The following is a 23,105-nucleotide window of genomic DNA, read 5'->3' as shown; positions in this document are numbered from 1 at the left end:
GGCCTCACCATGCTTACATTTAAACAAATTCTGTTGGACACAGAACAACAGCCATGACAAATGGTTGTGGTGGTTTTTCCGGGCTGTGTGGCCATGGTCTGGTAGATCTTGTTCCTAACGTTTCACCTGCATCTGTGGCTGGCCTCTTCAGAGGTGTCAGACTTTTCTCTGTGACACACCTCTGAAGATGCCAGCTTTAGATCTGGCAAAGCATGTCAAAGGAACAAGATCTATGCAAACACACAGCCACGACAGCCTGGCAGCTCCACCACAACTTCCTATGAATCGAGCCCGTGAAAGCCTTCGACAAGCCATGACAAAGTTACATTTTCTGCACTAATGGGATGTCTGAGTGGCATCCATTACTGAAAAAGCCTAAACAATATGAATTCATGATCAGAGACCCAAAGATAGCCAGAAAATGCCCATCAAAAAAAAATACTCATCAAGTTACTCAAAGGTAGCAAGGCTGTAAGAGTGACAAGTTAACAATCTTAACTTGTGAAGGAGACAGATTTCATTTTAACCTTCTCTGATGAAACCTTTACCTGGTTATGAGCAAGTTACCGTCGCTTCAACACTGAAACACAGTCTTTTTTTAAAGGCCCAAGCTGCATGTGGGCATCTACACTTTCAAGGAAAAAAGCTGGTTTGAGGTTGTGCATAAACAGTGATGGAAACTGGTGGTTGATCTTATTCTGGAAGGGATCGAAGTGGCCTTTTTTAAAACGGGCAACTTTGAACTGTTGTAGGCAGGTTGTCTTGGAATCTTTGACTCCATAGAAAGTCAGTGCTTTCTCTGAATACTCCAAGTACACCCCAATGGTATGAAAAAATGGCTGTTGTATGGTACAGTCAAAGCCACCAAACCAGGCGACGTAGTTCTGTCCATTCCACTGTAGACAGCAGGATTTCTCATTCCTACCCAAACGGCCCCTGTCATAGGACTCCCGGGGGTTGAAATCTTCTGTGATGACACCAATGCTCACCCAGCCATCAATGATCTCCACTTCCCAGTAATAGTTGCCACGGTTCATTATGTTCTCACCCAGCACCTGCTCGCAGTTGATGAACCTTGTTGAACTCTCAGGGTAGGCGATAGGATTCAGCACACGTTTGGCACCCTTTGTTCCAAAAAGCTGAAGGAATTTATCAGCTGTATCACTGTCCAGATCAATGATGAATGCAACTGTGAAGAAGATGAAGTAAAAGACATGGAAGAGGGTTAAACAAAGATAGTCGTATGTATTATTCCTTTCTCTTGGGACACTGAGATCGCACTAACTGATGGTGATATTCTTCAGGACTACACTAGTCTCCTGATCGTGCCCAATTAAGTAAACACTTTAATTCCTACAGCCCAAAATTTTCTAATAGCATAGCTCCAGTTAACTGCATAATTTTTGTGTGGATCAGCTTTATTTGCACGCTTTGGCCCTGAGCTACTAGATATGGTTGAATTCCCCTGAAAGTAGCAAGATTTGGTTATATCTTGACTAACTTGTTTTGTTGGTTTCAATGTGACAATTTAATTACAAATGGCTTAAGTTGAGGTAGGGGGACTTTGTCTTCATCCTCACTTTTTTTGTTAGCACATAAAATGGAAAGAAGGTTCAAACTTTCAACATGAGGGAAGGAGACATAGTAATTGTTTAGACACAGGGCAACAAGTCTACAGAGACCAGGAACTGAATGAAGCAGTACTGCTATTAATCTCTCCCCAAAACCCTTCTGTCCTCTTAAGAATTTAGCAAAAACTGCTGTGATGTTTAGGGTTGCCAACAGGAGAAAAAATAAATTCTGTCCTTTAAATAGAGGCAAAACTGTGAAAATGGGCTCAAACCAGCAGGAAAAAACCAAGTGCAAAATGCAAAAGGTGCACAAGCAATCTGGAACGCATTGACGGAATCATCTTGATGCATTTTGTGTCAAAGAGCTTCCTCACGAGATCAAAATTTACTCTCAACATTTTGAGGCGAAAACATCAGGGTCGTTCTATTAAACTTCGATCAAGACATTTTGTGCACCTTTTCCATTTTGCAATTGTCACTAAACAGAGGTTCAATAGGATGTTTAAATCCATGTCATGAAAAGCTTCAGCTATCTATTTCCACACATCAAGCCTTTGATAAAGCAACCGGATATTGATTCTTCAGGCCTGTTGGCAACATTATGATGGCTGCAGGTTTATCCCTGGAATGACAAGTGCTTGACATAATGTACGTTTCAACAATGAAAGTTCAGCTTTCAAAGAAACACACAAAATTCTCCTTCAGAAAACTCTAAAAGTATTCTTCAGCTTGCAACACTCTGCTATGCTCCTTGCTGGACTGCATATTAGTGGAAGATGGAGCATGTCAAGAATCCTAGAGGTTTTTTTAAAAAAAAACAACAAGTTGCGGTATGAATAAAAAGTGACTTATGATCTTTATGCCAGTTCAGTTAAATATGCAGTTCACTCTCTTTCTGCTGCTGCTTTCTGTCCTTTTCCCAGTGATAGAGAATAGGTCCGTGGTGGCGAACCTTTGGCACTCCAGATGTTATGGACTACAATTACCATCAGCCCCTGCCAGCATGGCCAATTGGCTATGCTGGCAGGGACTGATGGGAACTGTAGTCCATAACATCTGGAGCGCCAAAGGTTCGCCACCATTGGAGTAGGTACACTCCTTTAATATGCTCCTTTGATATAGGAACAGCAGCAGACAGTGCACATGCATTGTATGTATGAGCTACTCCCCTCCATTCAGTCACCAAGACAGCTAGGCCGCTTCCGCACGGCCACGCTGGGGGTTGGGTCGGCGTACATGACGCTGACCCAACCCCCCCCCCCGGGACCGTTCACACGAACTGTCCCGGTAATGACAGGGAAGACGGCGCCGTGCTGCGCCGTTGCCTGATTGACTTACCTTCCCTGCGACCTTCCGGCGCGTTACGCCCCGGAAACCAGGAGTACCGCCCCCTGCCCTTAGCGACGGCTCGAATTAAGCAGGGCTTGAAAGCGTGTCCCCAGGCCTCAGCGACTTCGCCCGGAACGATCACAGGAAGGTAAAGTCGATGTCGAGGAAAGGGAGGGATGGCGCCTTCCAGCCGCTGCCATTCGCATGGCAGTGGCTGGAAGCCGCCGTTTTTCAAAAATGACAATGGGAAAATGACAGCTTCGTGCTGCTGCTGGGGGGGGCCCGAGAGGCGGCCAGCGGCTCAATGAAACAGCTGTGCCCCCCATGTCGAATGAAACTCCCTAAAGGGGCGGCGTTTTTGCCGTCCCTAGAACTTCTAAGCAACCCGTGCAAACGAAAAAGGACCCTAGTTTTATATTTTTCACACTGCTTTGCTTCATAGAAAAGTGTTCTATAAATCCTGCACATATTCTGAATAGAAGCTGCAGGGCTGAATTGGCCAGTCATCTGAGTCAGGCAGTTCCTTAAGTTTTCTGCCATGGGATGCAAGGAGTTCTCTCTATATTCAGAATTACTGAGCCAAAATTGGAGAGTTGTGGGGTTTCTGGGCTGTATGGGTGTGTTCCAGTAGCATTTTCTCCTGACGTTTTGCCTGCATCTGTGACTGGCATCTTCCTCTGAAGATGCCAGCCACAACAGGCTCTGAAACGCTTATCAGGAGAAAATGCCACTGAAATACCCGACCCTAACCTAAATACAACACTCTAGAATTCCGGCACTGTGAAAAGCCTAACCGACAATACATTGAGCCAAAATTATTTTTAAATTCTGTTGATTTCAATGTGGAAGTGTTGATTTTTTTTCTTTTCTTTTTTTGCTGTCAGGTCGCAGCTGACTTACGGTGATTCCTAGCAGAGTTTTCATGACAAAAGACATTCAGAGGTGGATTGTCGTTGCCTGCCCCTGCGCCACAACTCTGATATTCCTTGGAAATCTCCCATGCAAATACTTGCCAGGGTCGTCACTGCTTAGCTTCTGAGGTCTGATGAGATCAGGCTCGCCTGGGGGCTATCCTGGTCAGAAGATGTCTTAATTATCCCGTTTGAATTAATGGGACTTAGGTCTGAGCTAAAGATGCTGGACATTCACATTTGGCTCTGTACAGGACGGATTCATATATTCACATTTGTTTCAAGCGTTAAGCATCCTTATATCTGTGCAATAAGCTAAATGGGAATTTGTCTTTCTACAGGGAGGAAATTGCAAATATAATAAATGAGAAACCATGGCCTTACATTTGAGGAAATAGTCTCGTGATTCCAAACAAGCAGGACTGCTTTTTTCTGAAATCTGGGATTCAGCGGTCACTGTGGAGAGAAATTTACAGCAAGTTTCCATCAGCAGTCTTGAGAGCAAAACAAAAGTTACAGGAAGGAAGTTTTTTCATTTGCAAAGAACCCTTATCTCAGAGGCAAGCACGCTGTTCCGTACTGCCACATGAAAGTGATCTCTTTTCCACCTCAAACTCTGCTATAAGCAGCTGGGCCACAGTGTTTAGCGATTAAAATTTTATAAAATTAAAAACTGGAAAAATCCAAATGTGATTCAATATACGGTGGTGCTACCAGTGCCAGCTAGAAACAAGTTCTAGTCAGAATTGTGTTGTCCTTTGTTACTGCCACAGAGACAGGAACAAATAAAGGGACCTTTATTAAACAAGGTTGTTAGGATGGGGAACTCCTTCTCTAGGTCTGTTCATTCTGTTCACCAAGCTCCTCTCCCAACTCTGCTCTACCTCCCTCAGTCTTTTCCCAATACACATGGGAGTATCAAAATAAAAGTCTACTAGCACCTTAAAGACTAATCGCATTTATTTCAAGATGTGCTTTCACGTGCCAAGAAATAAAAGTTAGTCTTTAGAGTATCACTAGCGTTTTATTTTGCTACAGGAGACTAGAATGGCTACCCATTTGCAATTGGGAGGGGGAGAGGGGTATCACCAATGTGGTCAGGGTTCCAGTCTGGACAACGAAAAGAAGGAATAGATGAGCTGGAAATACTAGGGCAAATATCCTTGACTTGCCACATAGCTTTTCCCACAGCATCCAGCAGGCCATGAAACATGGTTGTAAAGGGAATCAGGGAGTTGGTGGTACCTTTGGAAGTTGTCTTTACTCAGACGTTGTCCTTACTTAGGCCCCTTCAAACAAGCCAAACAATGCAATCCTAAACAGTGTTGTGTGTGTGTGCAAGTGCTGTCAAGTCACAGCTGATTTATGGCCATTCCATAGGGTTTTCAAGGGAGAAAACTGGAGGTGGTTTGCTATTGCCTGCCTCCACAAGGTCCCAAGGTCATCGAGAAGGCTTCATGTGAAGGCCCAAGGTCATCCAGAAGGCTTCATGTGGAGGAGTGTAGAAACAAACCCACTTTCCCAGATTAGAGTCTGCTGCTTTTAATCACAGCTCAGGATTACACTGAAAGTTATGTGAACGCTCCAACTGTGAAGCTTTCTGGAGTGTTGTATCTGACGAGAAAGATCTAAAGTACAAAAAAAAGTAATAATAGTGGCCAAATTGAATTTTTAAAAATGTTATTCTGTACAGCTGTATAAGGAAAAAGAAAATTGCTCAAACAAAGCAATTCAGGGATAGAACGGAGCCAGCTGCAGGACTCTGCAACTCAGCCAGCAACATCCGTGCTTCAGTTGCTAGAGTTCCAGTCCCATCAATAACAAAATCCTTCTCTGTTTGGAAAGGCAAGGAAATCCACTTTGGACGTGGTTCCCAAACCACTCCTGGCCACACCCGGTGATGGTCTGTTTGTTGCCTTCTGTTTTATTTGAGTCATTATGGAAACCTCATAAAACCTCAAGAGGGAGGCATGGGCCCAGAAACCTGAAGCCAAGTTCGAGGCTTGTTATTACGCAAGTGTACAGCAGCTGTACTGCATGCAGTATGCTGAACGGGGGCTGCAACTTGCCACATCTCCTCCCTTGGAGGCAGCTGGCATTTCTTATTCATTTTTTAATTACAAATCCCAACCTGAAAGTGGTCCATTTATAACTCTAAGAGGGAGATATAATAGGTGACCGCAGATCATGCCAACAGCATCCTGTGAATTCTAACACCGCAATTTATAAATTAGACAATGGGAGAAGCACAACTCGGTAAGTACAATGTATGACATCTGCTATAATCACTTAAGGTCAATTCATCAAGTGCAGTGCAAGGAGGTATTATGTCAGACTGGGAGAGGGAGAGATCACTGGACTGGTGCTAGAAGGCCAGAGGGAACTGAGTGAATGAAAAGAGAGGAACTCATTGCTGATACTGCCAGGTCACTCACATAGGCTGCCAGAGCCGCAGTTCTGGAGACACTGGATCCTCGTGGACAGAAACTGCTAGGATTCCTGGATCTAATATTTACTTATCTATATGTCTTTCTTTTCCTCCAAGGGGACGGGATACTGGTCATAGTTATTTAACTGTTCCATTTTATCTTCCCGATAACCCTAGGTAGGAAAGGCTGAGAGTCTGACCCAAGGTCACTCAGTAAGCTTCACAGCAGAGTTGGGGCTTCAGCCCATAGGCGTGGTTAGCTATTAAACTGTAATGATTGTAGAGATAATTCTACAGATATTTTCCAAAGAAACTACCCAGCAATTATCAGACTGAGAAGAAGATTCTGTAACTGAAGCAACATTGACTGCATAAAGCACTGCTTAGAGCTCAAGGGTTGTGTTCTCTTTGTTACAAACCTTCTGGAAATCCATAAAATACTGGCACATCGTCTCCCTTCCCCGAGAGCTGATCCCACTGGTTCTTGCAAATGTTCACTAGCTGCTCCCTCACGGCAGACACAGCATGGCTGGACTTGATGAAGCTCAGCTCTTTGGGGAAGCTTGTACAGGGAAAGTTTTTTTCCTCCGCTGCTATTTTCAGTGCCTGGAACTCCTGGACCAAAAAAGGACATAGCCATTGAATGCCTGTTGAATTCGTTTCACAGACCCACCTTCTCCCAGAACACAAGAGAGCCTATGGCCACACCTCATAGTATGGAAACAGACATACCAGAAGGCAGGAGAGGGAAAGAAAAAACAGCAGCTATGCTGGCTCTAGCCTCTGGCACTCTACTTCACTCCAAATGCAGCTCTAGGAATAGAATCCAAGTCATCCCTATACTGTCCCCTTACCCAGCCTGTACAAATTAAACATTTAGCTGCATTCTGTAGTAGTTATTCTTTTTCCTGATCAGATTAAGCTTGGTGGTAGTTTTATTTATTTATTATTGGTTAGTTTTAGAGGCCACCCTTTCCCAGAAGGACTCAGGGCAGCTTACAACAGGAACTATTACAGCAGTGAAAATCAATTGAACCAATGATATGTTCCTATCATATCTCAGTGCCATTCTAAAATCCAAAGGGAAAATGAGTGGCAGTCCTACAAATTGTGGGCTTAGTGCAAAGAAAGCTCCGTTGAAGCCTCCCCTACAGTGGTTGGGTACCTAACAGTAACATATTTGCTATTAAGAGTATATGAATTCACAAACACACACACTTACACTATAGGTTCTAGTTCCACACTATTCCTCTGTTAATCCATTATTCTTATGGCCAGGTGATTTCCTTCCTGCCCATGCTCCCAAGAACGCAATAACCAGAGCGTAGAGACCATTTCCTAAATAATTTTTAAAACGTTTACTGAAATGTTTTCTGGAAATATCTTAAAATGTAACAGACATGTGTTTGCAAACCTGTCACACAGGTACACTCAACAGAGAGCTAGGATTGACTGCTACTCTTCTGCAATGTACAGGGGGCGGCACAGTAAGGTTTACCATAGCACAGTGTGTGAAAGAGCACTTGGTCATTCACCCCCCACCCCCAGTACAAACGTCCCTCCTTACCATGAGGCATAGCTCAGCTGCAGCAGGACAAGAAAGCTCCTGACCATGTCATAGGGGAGCCAAATGAAATCAAGCTCTCCACTTGCATATCCCAAAATGAGTGTGAACCAGAGGCGTAGCTCCAAGGGGCGAATGAGGCGATGCACTGGGCGCATATCTCTTTGCTGCCTGTAAGGTCAGTGGCAAGAGCGCGTTCGGAGGTGACGAATTCCGGAATGAAGGCGGGAGGACGGAGGAAGCAGCATCCAGTGCGCAAAGCGCTTACCCTTGCTATGCCTCTAGGACTTTGGAACAAACTTTCACGATTTGCACTATGGGAATTCCCTAGGAGTGGAAAAGCTGAAGGAAACAAGCAGTGGATGCATGCCTTCTCTGCCCCTGAGGCTGACCCTCTACTGAAAGATTAACTGGACAAAGAGTAATACTTGGGACACACCTGCAGGAAAGAGATGGTGTCAGTGCTGGGGACTGACTCCAAGTTCCGTTTGTATTCAGTCAGCTTGGCCCGCCTCTCCTCTTTTTGCTGCAGCTCCTCCTCTGCGTCGCCCAGCATAGCTCTTTCACCATCCTCAATGAACCCAAAGACTTCCTTCTGGAAGGCTGCAAGGACTCTGGCAGTCTCAGCAAACTGTTTGCTGACTTTCTCTTTCTCTTTCTGAGCAGTGCCCTAAATAACACAGAGATGAGATTATGCCGGTTATTCCATTCAACAAGTCTTGTGGTTCCCAAAAACATGAGCAAGCCAAATACCTCCCTTTTATAGCTACTCAAAACTAATGAGCTTGAACACTCCTCCTCATTTTACCAGCACTCCACGCTCACATTCATCTCCTTGAGCACTAAATATGGATAGTATTACATCTGTATATCTTCAGTGAGATAATGTGGTTTAAACCTGAGTATGAAACTAATGAGTACTGAAAAGAAAAGGAGGAGCATGAAGTGCACAAGGACAGGAAGAGCTCCTTCCTCAGAATTTTTGACCAAATTGACCTTCCAATTAAAAAAAAAGAACTTTAACTTTAGTTATGATAATAAACCAGAAAGTATAATGTCTGGTATGGACTGGTATAGCTCTTATTAGGAAATCTTTTTGCCCCAACCAATGTTTCAGGAATGGGCAAACACTTCTTTCAGAGAACAAATATTCTACTTTGGTGCATGCATGAAGGGAGGTCTTTTTGTGCAAGAAGGGATGGGGGAAACTTGGTAAAACAAGGGCAGAACTATTACTGTAACTTTATATATTTGGGATTAACTACTTCTGATAGTCAATTCAAAAGGCAGCCTCCACTCTAATCCTCTCACATTAGGAAATACAGCAGAAATTCTGCAGAGGGCAAAGAATGAGGTGTAGCAGAGGAACACTCAATATTCCATTTCTGCCACTCTTCTGAAAGAAACTGAACTTGACTTACTTTAATAAGATCCACTGTTCTTCTAGTTTGTGCAATGGTAACTCCAAGTTCATCCATCTGATTCTCAACGCTGCTCAGAATTTTTGGTCGCTGGGCCTTCCAATTCAAGAAACTAAGAATCAGAACCTCTACTTTAATGTACAAGAAGAAGCACATTTCTAATTAAATCTTCACGGAAGCAGAGAAATGTATGCAGTTAATTTATACAAATACTAGAATTAATATTTTTCTCTCAATATGCTAAACATCCAGGGGATGGTGGGACTGAGATTTCCAAGGCAGTAGACAGGATTTCACTTTGAACCGTATCTCATCTTGGTCTCCAGTAATCCCCCTCCCACTATATTCTCCACAAAAGGAGATATGTACAAGCTGTGTAGTACACAAAGACTATGGGTAATACTCATGTTTATTTTTTAAACAAAATTACAAATAATGGCCATGCCTTTTTATCAGGACCACCCAAATTGCTATAAAGTGCTGATCGTGCTTAAATGCTTGCATTGCTATCAGTGCAGTCTATGCAGAGTTATGCAAGTCTAAACTCCTTAATTTGACTGGAATAACACTGCATAGGATTCTAATATAAAATGGTTAGATTAAATGGTGTTGGATAAAAAGATGCCAAAAAATGGCCACACTTCGAGCATACAATCAGATCTTTCCCTGCCACTAAAAGAAACACATTGTCAAGTAGCCTTTGGTGTATCCTGAAAACTTTTTTGTATCCAGCACCATTAAACCCAGTTCAATCCACAATATCTTTTAAGGTTGTGGCCTTGGGACTTTTCCATTTTTGGCTCTTCCTGGCTGAGTTTTTTTTTAAATTTTGTATGGTATTTTTAAACTCACCAACAGAAACAAGAGATGGGACAGCTGAGCATCAGAATATAGAATTAGTCTGCATTATCAATAGCAAAAATGGATCTGTAATACAGTAAAACCTTTCCTGATTTGAATGGATTTAGTTCAGTTGCGGAATTCAGTTTTCTTGTACTTGATCATTATCATAGCATATTATGCCTGTGTTTCCTTTTGTAAAAGTAACGGTCATCTTAAAAACCTGCAACGGAACCTGTGTTCTCTCATTCCCAAATATCCAGTATTTAAACTGCATCAGTACTTGCCATATCTGGAAAGATACAAATAGTCGAGCTAGGTGCCCATGTGGGGGTTCCAAACACTATGTAAACTATGTGCTGGAAGGAGATAAAGACTGGGCTGAAAGCATTGTGCTAAAGAAACAATCATTGTTCTATCAGAGAAACAGCAACAGCCCCCATCTTTTCAACACCTCCACCCCTACCCAAAAGCAAGGAAATTAAGAGTGCTTATCTGGGGAAGCTGTAACAAGCTACTGAGCTTTTTAAAGGAGTGGGGAAAGCAAAGAGGCTAAACTGTAAGGCAATCCTGATTGATTCACCAGAATGACAAAATCTGATAACAAGAATGCTCCTTTTCCCAATGCAGGGATTAGTTGTTCCTTATTTGTATGTGCTAATTTTTCCACATTTACATAAACATAAACATGTCTGTTGCCTAGCTTTGTAGAGCAAAGATAAAACAGCTGGTTAGTTTTTTTTAAAAAAAACTGTCCGTGAATTTGATACTGATTAGACAGCAGTTCTGTTTGTTTTGTAGAAGGCCCTGGGATATTATCTCTCTGTGGGACTGCCACACTCTGTGTAAGCCACTCTGATTTACGTGTGCGCTTATAGGCATGTTTGTTCACACACACAGCAGAACAGTCTTTCAGACTTGCCATTTTTCCAAAAATGCACATTTGTTAAAGGTTTGCAAATGTGGTAATCCCTACTACAGAGCCAACAGCAATCTATTTTCACCACACAGGAAGGCTTCTGTCTCTTCCCTTCCACCAGGAGCGATAACATTTTATTCTCGGAATAGAAGTCTCCCCACCCTCAGTTACAGACTGCTCTGGCACCGCAACAGTATTGGGGACAATTTATAGCTGCTTGGCAGGAGGGAATTACTCAGAGCCTAGGATACAGGGCTGCCTTTTACAAAAGGCAGGCTATTGGTCCAACTTGCCAAGTATTCTGAGTGGAGATGCCAGGGAATGAACCAAAGCACAGCTCCACTTTTAAGCATTGGGGCCATACGTGAAATATCCAGTGCTTGTAAAAGTATTTTTAAAAGACAAAAAGGGGGGGGGGGTACCACCATTTTTAACACACAATACCTCCTTTGTCACAACTGTGCTACTCATCACATTTAGGACATATTTTATGTATGGCTCCTATGGTTCCGTCCCCCACATCTCCACAGAGACTGACTCCACTGTTTTAAGGAACCTGTTTCCACTGTGACAACCAATGCTGGCTAGTCTGTCTAGCTAGTCTATCTATTGTCAGCTTTTAAACTGGTTCCTCCAGCTGTCACTTTAACATCAGTTTGTTCTGCTTCAATTGTCAGGTGATGATACTTAACCCCATGTCATGAAAAGCTTTGTTTCCTCATAGAAATGTAACACTGGAAGGTCATCTAGTTCTAATCCAACGCCCTGCACAACACAGGACATTCACAACTGTGCTGTCAAAGGCTTTCATGGCTGTAAGTTGCACCACGGGAGAGCAACATGCACATCTCTGATAACCAACCCATTGCCACCATTTTAGTTCAAACTGGCAGTGGGTTAAGGGACCCCTGGCTCCTATCTAAACCAGCTCCCTTCCCTCGAGACTGTGCTGCTTAGTTAAAAAAGACAATTCTGTACCTTTGTACGGACTATGGAATCAAAGAAAAGGTGATATAGACACCAACATCCAAACCCTAACTCCGCTTTCATGACAAGTACATGACTTGAACTGTAAATGCTAAATAAGCACAGTGCCACTTACTCATATTAAACCTCTATTAAAGGGACAGGATAGTTTTTTTCTTAGCCAGGTAGCCATCTTAATGTCTATAACACCTTCCATCCCCTCATAAAGATGACATTTCAAGTTGGGGATACAGAACCTCAAGTATGTCTTCCAATTATAATGCTCTGAATATATCACAGCAATTTGCAGCTTTTGTGTAAGCGCCATCTTTAGGTAGCATCATGTTTAAACAACATATTGACACCAGCTTGTGCTCTACTTTCTAATGGTTTAAAGTGCTTCACTTTTACATTTAATATAAAATTGCCTAAAGGATCAGCGTCAACAGGCACGTGGACTGTAGGTGTATCTTGCAGGACGAGCATCTCAGTATGATTTATGATTAGAAAAGGGCATTTGCCCCTAACTCCATGGACAGTGCCCAAGTGGTCTTTTGAGGATGTATGTCTGTAGCCCAATTGTAAAAGCTTCCCTCTCCCCATGCTCAAATGCTCCATTTAAAACAAACTTTTCACTTAAGTGGTTTTTAAATTACTATACATCACAGCTTCAAGCCTTTCCAAATGTAACAATCTGCACAATAACATAGTGAATGCACCTTTGGGAGATGGGGCTTCCTAACAAACTCTACTGTAGGATGAACTCCATTGAAACTGACAGCTCAAATAAAACCAGCTGAAGATTTGGGAGATGAGTCATTGCCATCTGGGAAGGGGAGTGATGGAAAAAAAATCCCCGCCATCATCAGTGGAACACAAAAGACTAACAGACCAAGGAATGGAACCTGGGAAAGGAGCCAAGGGAAATAAAGGAGCCAGTTTCAGCCACTGTGGGAAAGAACTGTGAGGGGCGGGGGGATAGCAAGTCAAAGCTGCCAGATCAGAAAACTAGTTTGGCCCAGTAACACCAGAAGCAGGATAGTCGCCCCCTCTCTTTCCCAAGTGTTGTGTTTGCCTTGTTCCAAATCACAGTTCACCAGATTGCTTGCATGTGTGTAATCTGGCAGACAGAACCCGCCAAAATGAAGATTAGCTAAATGCTTGTAGAAAGTATTAACATCTTGTTGATGGATTTCGGAACCTGATTCCTCCCCTCCCCTTGTAGGACAGAATTCTTGGAGTTGTCTAAATATAGAGCAGAACCAGAAGAACATACACATACAACCCCCCCCCAAAAAAAAAAATCCAGGTGCTTTCCCCCTTCCCTCTGTATTAAGATGAAAATAATTCAAATACAATAAACTGTTATTTATCAGCACTTCATCAAGTGTAGCTTGTTGTGCCTGACACAGGAATTGTTCCTCACTGAAAAAAAATTATCTCTCTTCCACCACCTCCCTGCCAATGTCTTTTGGATTCACATTGTCTAAAATTCATCCACTAGTAAAATCCCTCCCGACATCCAGTTCCTTGACTCCAGCAGCTCTCACCCTTTTTGGCTGTCACTTAGTCCTTACTCAGGCTAACAGGCAAGCCCCGGGGCAAGAATCACCACTAAACCATGAAGTGGAGAAAGCAGATAGACAGGACGTTTCCTCCTTCTCCCACAATGCTAGAACTCAGGGGTTCCCAATAAAGTTGATGGATAGGGATCCAGGATGGACAATGAAACACACGTCTTTACTCATTTAGTAACTGACACTGTAAAATTCACCAGTGGTAGATGTAACGATGGCCATGACCCTAAATGGATTTAAAAGGGAATTAGATTTATAAAGTAGACATTCTTCAATGGCTATTAGCCATCGTGAATCAAGGAATGTCTGCATTCAAAAGCAACACACATCTGAATACTGATGCTAGGAAGCAACATCAGGTGAAGGCCTTGACCTCTGTGCTCCATCCATGTGTTGACCTCTAGTGAAAGTGGTTGACTGCTATGTGAAACAAGGTGCTGTAACCACTGGTCTGATCCAGCAGGGTTTTCATGATGTTCATCTGACACCTTTATTGCAAAGGCCAACTTGAGATCGGATATCATGATAATGACAGTGTCAGTCTTATAAAGGCAGCAGAAAACAGCATGCAAGCAATAAAATCATACTAAGGAGGCTAGAGTTAATAACATATCCAGGACTACTCCATAGCAGGACATAGTCACATGGTTATTAGTGATGAACACATACAACCATAGCCTGCAATGTGATCTTCCTGTTATCACTTTGTACAGTCCATGCTGATTCCTACAATCCTGTTCCCCACAAACAGTTAAAAGTTGTTGATTCACATATACATGATCAGTTATCACCATTCAATGACTCCTCTGAAAATGGGGTAAATCCAGCAAGGGCGGGGGGCGGGGGGCCCCGGCTGATTTAGCTGAAAACGTTTTTTCCCCAAAGTTTTTTAAAAATCCAACCTTTCCATAAAGCTCAAGGTGATTTATAATATTAATCTGCATATAATATGAGCTAAACCTCCCCACAAAAGTTAGTTACAGTACTTTTACAACAGCCAAACGTTTGCCGAGGCTAGGAAATACCCTGATAATTCCAGATGGGTAGCAGTTCTGGCATTTTGAACAATAACAAATTCCTTCCAAAATTCAACAAGTAGTTTTTGCCTAGGATAAAAGAAGCTGTGGATGGCCTGCAGTTTTGATGGAGCAACTTCTCCATAGGGCAGCACTAGTCCTAATCCAGCATCAATTGTGCCAGCTGACTGCGCCAGCATAATAAAAGACTTGCTGGGTAGGGAAGTTATTGGCTCTGTTTTTTTTTAACTACCATCCTTTCCCTCTTGCATGTTGTATGCTATTAAAATAACTTAGCCATTTAGACCATATTGCAAAAAAACTTTGGCCTAGGCAAATACAGTCTTTAGGAAAACTTGTTGCCTCATTTTTCCTTTTTAAAGGGGTGCCCAATGTTTATTACTTTAAATAAGTAGTAGCCCCGCCATTTCTAATTTGGGAAAACTAAACTGCGGGCGGCTGCAACCTGTTCCCTCTGCCTCCAGTAGGAACAGACCTGCAAACGGGGCCCCTGCTTGGCTTGCCGCCTTTCCGGCCGCGAGTTCTCCTATCCAAACCGTTTTTCCCCTCCGTTTCCGTCACTTTCCCCCCAGTGCACCCCTAGCAATGCTCTGAGCATTCAATGGGTCCCGCCACATCGTTGCTTGTGAGTGAAGCTTGTGTTAAATTCCGCGACTGCGCCCGCCGCCGCCCTCCCGCCCCTGGCTGCACACAGGGGCGCCTTTGTGGCCGGCCGGCCGGCCGACCCACCTCCACGAGCTCCCGCTCCACCTCGACCGCCACCACCTCGTGGCTCCGGTGCTCCTGCGCCCCGCACAGCCGGCAGATGCAGCTCTGGTCCGTCCGGCAAAAGTTCTCCAAGGGCTTGAGGTGCAGCTTGCAGAGGCTCTCCTCGATGTGCCGTAAGGGCGGCACCAGCCGGTGCCCTTGGAAAGCGGGGCTTTTGAGGTGGGGCTGCAGGTGGGGGCCGCAGAAGGACGACAGGCACACGAGGCACGACTGCGCCGCCTGGGCGCGCTCCCCTCCGGTGCAGAAGTCGCAGAGCACCTCCTCTGGCCGGGCGTCGGGGTCCTCGGCCGGGCGGCAGATCTCCGGAGCGCACGGCTCGGGCGCCTCCTCGGGGGTCATGGCCAAGCGCGGGCTCTTGGGCTGCCGGAGCTGCAACAACTCGGCCAGGGTGTGGTTCTTCCGGAGCTGGAGGTCCGCCGGGAAGGGCTCCTGGCACAGGGGGCACCTGGCGCTACTCTGGCCCCCGGCTCCTGGCACGCCCCCTGGCGCCGGGTGGTGCCTGTGCGCCCCGATGCAGCCCAGGCAGAAGTTGTGGCCGCACGGGATGGTGACCGGGTCCCTCAGGGCGTCTAAGCAGATGGGGCAGCTGAAGGGCCCTTCTTGGAGGCTGGCGACGGGGCTGGTGGCGCGGCAGCCCGCATCCATGCTGCTCCAGGAGCCACAGAGAGCCCGGCCGGGCTGGTCCCCGTCCCGGAGTCAAGGCAGGGCAGGGCCGGCAGGAAGGACGCCAACTCCGCCCGTCAGGAACTCGGGGCAGTAAGAGGCGGCTGCTGGCTGGCCAGCCCGGGGCGAGGCGCTGCTACAAGGGCCGGCCTTCAGGGGGAGGGGAGGGAATGGCGCCCTCCCTCTTTCTGCTGGACGGGGATGGGAGGAGGCATTCATTCATTCAAGCCCCTTCACGTGGACGTCCACTCCTCTGCCCCCCCTCCTCGAAATTCCGCCAGGGACGTGGCAAAGGCGTGGCGCCAGTTCTGTTGGCCCCCAAATGGGTCCGAGGATGCCCTTTCCTCCCTGCAGAATCTGGCAAAAATCGACTCTTGGCAGGTGGTGCTAAAGAGCTAGCCCCTGCCCACTTTTTGTCACCCTGTGCCAGTGAGCCCACCTTTACTGTTAGGACAGCTGGGCTTAGCCAGATTCCAGACCCAAGTTAGTCAGTTCAGGTTTCATCCAAAGGAGCCAAGTGTCTCCTGCTATAGCTCTGGTTTTAAGTGAGATGCTGAGAGTTTGGAGGTAAGATGACACCCGTCCCTCCCCAGTCGAGGAAGGGTGTGTATGCTGAGAGGCATCTCTGGCATAGAAAGCTTGCTGGAATGCCCAGCAGCTCTTTGCATTAGTTTCCACTTACGCTCTGCTTTTAATTTTTTAAAAGAAAGCAACAATTATTTTCCCTGCTTCGGAGCTCTTGTTAAGTCCTGGTTGTTGGCATCCCCTCCAGGTGTATCTGGTTAATTTGGAATACTGAGACCGTTTTAATACAGTTTGTTGCCTGCACTTTCACTATACAATTCATTGTGTCATCCAAGTGTTGCATGAATTGTAGTTAATTTAGCTGTAAATTTCTCAACCAGGAACTTTATCCTTGACTGGTCAGTATATTTAGGATTGCATCTTTAAAACTCATCACGTCGGCAGATCTCGTCCACCACTGCCCTCTTCAGAGCACTCCTTTTAAAGACAGCTGGGAGAGAACGTTTTGCTTTAATTCCTTTAATCTCAATCTGCTGTGATTCTCATGCTTGAATGGGAAATTGAAACAGACCCCTGCAGCATGGTTCTAATACTTGCTCAGACTACTGAGTTTAGTGGGACTTACTCTCTTGCACATCTGCCAGCACTCTCAGTCATTGCTTGAGCTGACCCTTATGTTGGTGAGGGAGCAAGCTTGTTTTCTGCTGCTCCAGAGACTAGAGCCAGGAGTAATGGGTTTAAGGTGAAGAAAAAGAGATTCCATCTAAACATCAGAAAAAACTTCCTGATAGTAAGGGTAGCCTGACAGTGGAATGCACTATCTCAGAGTGTGGCGGAGTCTCCTTCTTTGGAGGTTTTTAAAGAAAGGCTGGATAGTCATCTGTCAGTGCTTTGATTGTGTGTTCTGGCATTTCAGGGGGTTGGACTTGATGGCCCTTGGAGTCTCTTCCAACTCTATGGCCGCGGCCGGGTCGGCGTTTCCGATGCCAACCTGACAACGCTGGGACAGTCCACACGGACGGTCCTGGAAAGAGCCGGGCAGCCAGTGCCGTGGAGTGCCGGCGCCCGGCCGACCCGGCATGTTCCCGGGCCTCCGGCGCGTCGCCGAGGCCTGGGGACACGCCCCCCTGGCCCTGCGCGCCTCTGCGCCTGCTCCAGCAGGAGCAGGAAGTGTCCCAAACTTTGTGGCTCAAAACCTTGCCGAGGCGCCGAGGACAAATGAATGCGCGAGGTGGGGAGGTGTCTCAAAGCCGGGTGGGGGAGGTGTCTCAAAGCCGCTGCCGTTCACTCGGCAGCGGTTTCGAGGCGGCGTTTCCCCAACAAGAGTGCTTCCAGCTACGGCGCTCTGGAAGCAGAAAGCGGCTGGAGCCCAGCGGTAGCGAGGGGCAGCGTGGCTCGCGACGCAGCTTAAGCGCCCCTGTCCAGCCGAATGGCGGCGCCTGGAGGCGGCATTTTGCGATCTCGAGACGCCATTAAATGCCCGTGCGGAAACGGCCTGTGATTCTGTGATCACCAAGTTAGTTCTTGCTTCCCAGATTCTTTGTTGACAGATAGGTTCAGGAATAGTCAGAAACAGTGAACTGTAATTCAGACACCTCAACAGCTACTGCCCCCCAACCCTGCCATATGCTTTGGGTCATCCCAGTGGTCAAGTTGGATCCAGCCCATTTTTGTAGAGGAAAAAATGGAGAACTTTGGGTATCCTCGCTCTTGAATACTCTTTCTTCATAATAAAGTACACAGTGTTAGAAATTATTTAGAAAGTTGTTTAAACTAAAACTGTCAATGCCGTTCGCTTATATGAGTCTGTGGTTTAGTCACGCTTGGAATATCATGAACAGTTCTGGTTTCCCTCTCTTAAAAAGGATTATGTGTTGTGTAGTAGTTAGAGTGTCAGATTAATATCTGGGAGACCCAGCTTCAAATCCCCATTCTGCCATGTAAGCTTGCTGGGTGACCTTGGGGCCAATCACGTAACTTACTTCACATGTTTGTTGTGAGGATAAAATGGAGGATAGAACAGGGTAAGCTGCTTTGAATAGCCATTGGGGAGACCAACAGAGTATAAATGAAGTAAAATAAAACAGTTACAATACACCAGCATGGTGTAGTGGTTAGGAGTAGGGGACTATAATCGGAAGAACTGAGTTTGATTCCTACATGAAGCCTGCTGGGTGACTTTGGGCTAGTCACAGCTCTCTCAGCTACCTCACAAGGTGTCCATTGTGGGGAGAGGAAGGGAAGGAGTTTGTGAGCTGCTTTAAGATTTCTTTTGGTTGAGAAAAGCAGGGTATAAATCCGAACTCCAAATTAAAGGAGACTAAACTGATCAAATCAATAGAGTATAAATAGCTTTTTAATTTTGAAAAAGAACATAGAAGGGGGCATATTTATAAACAGGGTTTTTTAAATTAAAAAACTCCCTTATAACAACAAGAAGTCAAATTCCACTTTACACTGATGCTAAATTGATTTATGAATTTGAGAGGCTCAAGGTACAGTTGAAGCCATGAGCACAGATGGTTTTCAATAGGGATTTCATGAGAGAATGGCTGTGTCAGCCAGAACCTCTTTACTATCATGACGGGGCAAACTAACAGGGAAAGTTTGCACAAGGACTCTGTGCTTCTACTCTTCTCAAAGGCAAGTCACTGGCACTTGGGGATGCAGCATGCTAGACAAGCTAGAACAGGGGTCCCCAAACTTTTTAAACAGGGGGCCAGTTCACTGTCCCTCAGACTGTTGGAGGGCCGGACTAAAAAAAACTATGAACAAATTCCTATGCACAAATGATTGTAAAATGTTTGATTTCACCTTTCAGCCTTTCTGTCATGGTCTATTTTTAGAACAGTGACCAAAGTATGTCAAGTACAGGGTGGGCTCCAAATATTGTTGGGGAAGCTGTGGAATACCCTGTAAACAAAAAGCAGAACTTTCCCAATGAAGCATTCCATCTAACCCAGGATCAGGTATCTTCCTGGGTTCTTTCCTCCTAGCAGCCAGCGAGCGATTCACCAGCCTGGCTGATGCCAATGGGAGTGAGGCGGAACAGAAAGCCTGAGAGCAACACATGGAGTAGCCGAGAGGGAAGGGCGGAGCAGGCGTTGCCACATGTAAGGTTTCCAACTCTGGGTCAGAAAATGCATGGAGATTTGGGGGTGCCATCATGTAACTGCAATCAATGGCCGTTGGGGCCAGTTCCTCCTCTCCCTTGAGCCCCACTGCACATGAATGGAGCTATCGCTGCCATGCCTGGCGGGCCGGATAAATGCCTTCAGGGGGCCACATTTGGCCCCCGGGCCGTAGTTTGGGGACCCCTGAGCTAGAATCTTGGCTTGACCAGGAGAGCTGATATTCAGCCTAAAGCAGAAATGACAGATAGGATTGTGAGTGGGCATGAAGAAAAGTGTTTTGCCCCTTTAATAGAGGCTTACTGAATAAGGAGGTGAAACTTTTCATGGCATGGAAGTAACACCCCCATTAAACTTCTGATAAAAGGGGCAGGACATTTTTTCTTCAGTTCAGCTGGTAACCTTAGTAGCATTCCCCATCCACCAGTGGCAGGTAGGACCTCATTTTCATTACTGCTTCTATCACAGGCATCTACTATAACACATGGCCTGGTAAGTTTAAAATGAGAATTATGATTATGAAGGACAACATTTTTGAGCAAGCCAGGATCCCCTTAAGAAACTTACAGACATGTCAGGGCAGCAGCAACAGCTCAGGTGTGGCTCTGCAGCTCTAATAAACCTCTTCCTTCTTGAATCCAGACTTCGCAGCAGCTAATCACGGAGCAGCGGGGCCCTGTCTTGAGATACCCAAATGCTGAGGAACCAGGCTCCTTCCACTTCTACCACACACTAGGTGGATTTTGTCAAGATGTACTTAGACAAACTGACATCAGCTACAAGATCTTGTGAGTTCTACAAAGTTCTACAAGAACCTTAACACTGATTACATAGTGACAACTCAGTATTGCACCAAATATAAACCAATAGAATAGTGATCTGTAAGCATACCTTTAAGAATGCCACTACCTTATATATTCTACTCTACAAGCATTAGTATAAATGCTGACCACCGCAGTTTAGAAAATAGTATACAGGGGGAAAGTTAGTTTATCCGTACAAGCCCAGGAATGCAGACTTTTGCAGGTTTCCGCTAAAGCACAGATAAGCTGCTGGCTCCATACGATGTCAAACATTCCCCTTTGTTATTTACTTGACCTTCACAGGCATGTGAAGACATGGCTACATTATGATTCATTCACATTTCTCCTTCAGGAAAGGTCAGGGGATAGCAGGATGGTAAACTAGGATAGCCCTAAATACCAGGTACCCTAGTATCTTTTGGAAGGTGCAATATTTACTACCACTCCTGAAACTGACACAAATTTAACTAGAGAATTAACACAGTTTGAGAAAATTATATTAGATTGCCATTCACACTTTCATGAAATCATTTCCTTTCTTTATACAATTCTGAGTTCATATTGTTAGATTACAAATCCTAAATATGACTCATCTTTTAATTGATTTTATATATAAAAGAAGTATCCTTCAAACATTTCACATAATGATTTTAGCTATGAATAGACTACAACACATCTAATAAGGACAACTGTTTTATGTTGAAGGAAATGTGGAGAGATGAGCACCTCTGGATCCACATGTAGGGATCATGTATCACAGCTCAATAATTGGGATTTAAAACAATACCATTCAAAAAAAGTATTCCAATCCAAGCTGGAAGACTGTTGCTGGGATTTATAGGTGATCAACAAAATACTTTCAATTAGGAGAGAATTTATATATCATATTAATAATAGCCAAATCACTAGTTCAAAAGTGGAAGAAAAAAATCTTCCTATTGTCTCAGCTTGGCACTACAAAATGGTAATGGATAAAATATTATCTTAGTTGAATGGAATGGAAAACCCTACAAATACATTTTCTATTATGCTACAAATGTGTTTTTAAGAAAGATATTGATGTCAGCTCCATTTTTGCATTCAGTGACACAAACATTTATTGCATTTTATATGGGCAGTTTTTTTGCCCATATAACTGAAGTTGTTACATAGCATGTATTGCTTCTAACCAATCTCTCATCCCTGTTTTTGTAAGCTTCATTCTAAACTGATGGTCCCTTCTTGTGAGACTTTTCGGCCACCTGCTGTATTACCTGTGTGACCCATTTTCAAAGTTAGATATTGAGTTATGCTTAAATATGAGATTTCACACAATACCCAGTTCTTATTTAAATCCTAGAAAAAATTCTTTATCTGGGCAATCACAGCATCTGTTAATGTTTCTTAGAATGACAGCCCTAAATTATCATTGTTTTCCATTCACAGGCCTACATATTGTGCCCCCTAACTTTCTACTGTGACCTTATGGTTACCCTGGTGGTAAACCACCCCAGGCCAATTCTGTTTGCAAGTCTGACCCTGTCTATTACTTGAGATCATCATCAAGTTTGCAGCAGAACAGGAAAATAAAACAGGAGTGGTGTTCAGAAATCAGACTTTAAAAAACAAACAGAAAAGGAGAACAGGAAATAGCTCACAAAGCTTATCTCGTCCAGACAAGGAAAGGTTCTTTCTTCCTTTAGACTTTAAAATATTTCACATCTTCTGAGGGGTGGGGAGGGTGGGAACTAAGCTTTTAGTGCCAATTCTAGATACCTCAAGAGACCAGTCACGATACTCCTCCCCTGCTAACGTGGGGCCTTTCCCCACTTCCCTTAAGCCCCGTGCTACTCGAGGAGAGTAGCGCAGGGTCCCTTGGCACTCCCCACTGAGAGGGGCGACGACAGCACAGCCGCCCCGAAGCTGCTGCTGTCGCGCCCCTCAGCACGCAGCATCCCAGGCGCTCTTCTAAACGGCACCTTTTGATGGCCCTGCGCAGAGCGCGGGGACGGCCCGGCGCGCGCCTGGGATGCTGCGCCCTGAGAGCAGCACGCGGCATAGAGGGGAACAATGGGAGTGGGGAAAGGCCCTTACATGCAGAGAAGGAAAAAGGTACCCTCTTTAGAATCTGCAATCCAAGTAAAAGCAAAGCATAGTATACAGCACAGAATCTACATTTTTATGTATGGCAAAGGTTAAGAATTTGAACCCACCATGAGGATTAATTTCTTCTGAAGCCTGTTTCCAACCAATAATGTGATAATTTCTACCATCTCAGTCCACAGAAGTCCCCACTGGGCTGTGATTAAAATTTGCTTACTGCAGTTGCCTGCTCTTTGGCTGTTTTCTTCTGGATCCTTAATGCAACCTAAGATTCTCAGAAAACCAAGATTCTCTATTGAATAGTGCAGTGATGGCGAACCTTTTCGAGACCGAGTGCCCAAATTGCAACACAAAACCCACTTATTTACCGCAAAGTGCCAACAAGGCAATTTAACCTGAATACTGAGGTTTTAGTTTAGAAAAAACAGGTGTGCGTTACTCGGGAGTAAGCTTGGTGGTAGTCAGTGGCTTTGCTTTGAAGCAACTGTGCAACTCTTCCAATGGGTGAATCACGACCCTAGGAGGGTTTACTCAGAAGCAAGCCCCATTGCCAGCAACCAAGCTTACTCC

At 44.9% G+C, this 23,105-nt stretch overlaps 1 protein-coding gene across 1 annotated transcript; it reads right to left on the bottom strand.

Annotated features, from left to right (window-relative positions):
- Positions 1 to 229: 229 nt before the first annotated feature.
- Positions 230 to 16,113, bottom strand: TRIM47 (tripartite motif containing 47). Its single transcript, XM_048492105.1, has 6 exons — positions 15,293 to 16,113; positions 9,225 to 9,320; positions 8,243 to 8,473; positions 6,659 to 6,854; positions 4,196 to 4,267; positions 230 to 1,189 (listed from the first exon to the last, which is right to left on the bottom strand). The coding sequence occupies exons 1-6, from the start codon at positions 15,974 to 15,976 to the stop codon at positions 564 to 566; spliced, it is 1,905 nt and encodes a 634-aa protein (XP_048348062.1). The 5' UTR covers positions 15,977 to 16,113; the 3' UTR covers positions 230 to 563.
- Between the last annotated feature and the right edge of the window lie 6,992 nt (positions 16,114 to 23,105).

Source organism: Sphaerodactylus townsendi, linkage group LG03 (assembly GCF_021028975.2).
Source record: "Sphaerodactylus townsendi isolate TG3544 linkage group LG03, MPM_Stown_v2.3, whole genome shotgun sequence".
NCBI classification, from domain to species: Eukaryota; Metazoa; Chordata; class Lepidosauria; order Squamata; family Sphaerodactylidae; genus Sphaerodactylus; species Sphaerodactylus townsendi.
The sequence above is the reverse complement of the archived record's forward strand: the minus strand, read 5'-3'. Positions and strand labels throughout refer to the sequence as shown.